This window comes from Myzus persicae, unplaced genomic scaffold (assembly GCF_001856785.1).
Source record: "Myzus persicae strain clone G006 unplaced genomic scaffold, MPER_G0061.0, whole genome shotgun sequence".
Lineage (NCBI taxonomy): Eukaryota > Metazoa > Arthropoda > Insecta > Hemiptera > Aphididae > Myzus > Myzus persicae.
This window is the reverse complement of record NW_019103989.1, coordinates 590,050-592,649: the sequence shown is the minus strand read 5'-3', so window position 1 is coordinate 592,649 and position 2,600 is coordinate 590,050. Positions and strand designations below refer to the sequence as shown.

Sequence of the window (2,600 nt, the reverse complement as noted above, 5' to 3'; positions counted from 1 at the left end):
ACGTATATATTATTGTGAATTATCAGGTACATGAATAATAATTTTTAGTATCAGTATATCGTACCCTTTTTCAGGAATCGCCGTAAACCAGACGCAACACAAGCGCAGACGTACCGCACGCGAACACCGACAAGCCCAAAAGGACGAAACACACGTCCTTGGCTATCACGTACGGCCTGGTGGACATACCGTGCAGGGCATGTGTTAAGCACAGTTCGACGATATACGGGTAGATCAACATGTTGCAAGCGTTACCCAGGTATCCGATGAGCCCCACGATCACGTGGACATTGTTTGTGACCGGCAACGTGACTGCGATGTTAACTGCGGACAAATCAGTGCCCGTTATTAGTCAGTAAGTGTAAGACGTCGTATAATGATAACGAATACAGAATAAAATAAAAGTTATAATAATATGTATATGTGCTAGACACCTCGGAAAGTCCATTTAGGTAAAATTAATGTACATCGCATAAGCCTAAACATTAACTAAGTTGTCAAAATATGGAGGTTCATAAACTAGTTTATTTTCTCTGAATTAACTTTTGAACTTTATAAGTACGCATTTTTTCATACAAAATAAACTTGAGCCTTCCTTCGGTTTAATATTTAAATATTTTTACTAAAAATGTCGTATTATATGTATTTATTGGTTATGTTGGTGGTGTGTACCTACCTCCGTTTAATTAAAAAATAACGCTATTACAATAATGAGAAAATCATAAATTTGGTTAAATTTGACCTTGTTCAATTATAATAATTAATATAAGAAATTTAGTTTCTTACTTTTTAATCATTATTAACCCCTTTTCCGCCCACGCAGAAAATACCCACGTCAAAAAGAAATCGTTATTTTTACAAAGAATGTTAGTAGTATTTCATACTATTTTTTCTAATCTTGTTGGAACACTATAATATTTTTTTTTATGCAAAGAGAAGTAATTAGGTTTATAGATTTCATTATAATACACCATCTTCTGGAGAAAACACTGTTATATGTTATAACAGTGTGTGTACGTTCGGCTAATGATCAACGCTTATCGACCGAGTAATAACAGTATTTCTATAGTGATCTTGATTTCCAGGGTGTTATTTAATTATATTGTAGCATGCTCACTCCCATTTTTTTCCTTCAGTAATACATTTATTCAAATTCTGATTTTAAGTGTACCTAAAAACAATATTTTCAATTTCCTGATATTTTTATACTATTTAAGGAATGTCTTGTGGCGATACAGACATCTATATTTCAAATGAGAACCCTCATTCGTACTGCAAATTATTAAGTGGATGAGTTTATTAATAATGCACTGGTGGGTTTATTCAGAATTTGAATGTATGCGCAATTTAAGCATGAATATAGGGCGAGCATTCTTAAAAAATAACCCTGTATAATAATATGACATACTGACATAATAGTCTTACCAAAAAACGAACAGAACGTGAATAAGATTTTGGTGAATGCCGACAGTCCCGCTACCGTGATCGGGGAGTAACTCACGGTAGACGGTGAAGTTTGACACTTTTTATTATTGCTTTTAACTTTCGCCACGTTGATCGACGACGCCCACAATAATGTGGATTCTAAATTCAATTCTCTGTGAAAAAACATGACATTCACTGCCACACACGTTTTGACGATAGTCTGACTCCTATGTACACGAATGAATATATAATCATTGCCTATAAATGGCAACAATATGACGTACAATTTGTAAAATTATCAAATTTTGTAGAGTTATTTTTACTTGAAATAGTTACTACTAATTGGTATCTCCCACCAATTATAATAATTTTATCAACTTTATTATAATATTTTAAGCCTATCTAATTTTTTTTATACCTGATTGACGGCATGAATTTCAATATTGAATTTCCAATCACCGGTACGTATTGATGATCTAAAAAACCACACAGGCCGACTGCAATGTACAAGTTTGTCATTACGATCATTGAAGTATTCAAAAGGCTAAATTTACGTGTGAAATCCTCCTGTTTGCTCAGCCCATCTTCAATTTTAAATACCTAAACCAATTTGAATAACGCTTATTCCCATGTCATATTATGATTATGGATTTTAATTTTAAATATATTAAAACTACAAACTATGTAATTATAATTACGAAAAATATGCCGTGTATAAATCGCAATGAACATAATGTTGATTATACCTAACAATTAACCGTGAAAATAAAATACAGATTATTAGGACGAAGGAAATAATCCAAATAAAGCATAAATTGAATTCTAATATATTAATAATACATTTCGTTAAGTAAAGTATAATTAATAGTAAATCTATTTAGAGTTGCTTTTTTTTGTATGAATAACATCTATACGCGCCTATATTTGGAAATATATGATTTCGTATACATACGATTGTGAATAATAGTAAATTTTAATGAAACATCGAACAAACAAAAAATAACAGAAGATAAATAAAAGTAATGATAACTAACCAGCTTTTGTAATACCATTCCTACTTTTGACTGCCATCATGCTTTACTATAATAAATTTACAATTATATATTAAATATATAAAATATTTCTGACTTCTATGAAATGAATATATCTACTAAAAACTCGACAGTCTTATTAAA

General features: G+C 31.1%; 1 protein-coding gene across 1 annotated transcript; it reads right to left on the bottom strand.

Moving 5' to 3' along the window:
- On the bottom strand, nt 1-2,017 carry LOC111037320. The gene is made up of 3 exons (XM_022319840.1): nt 1,844-2,017; nt 1,426-1,652; nt 1-324 (listed from the first exon to the last, which is right to left on the bottom strand). The coding sequence occupies exons 1-3, from the start codon at nt 1,951-1,953 to the stop codon at nt 71-73; spliced, it is 591 nt and encodes a 196-aa protein (XP_022175532.1). The 5' UTR covers nt 1,954-2,017; the 3' UTR covers nt 1-70.
- Nucleotides 2,018-2,600: the final 583 nt, after the last annotated feature.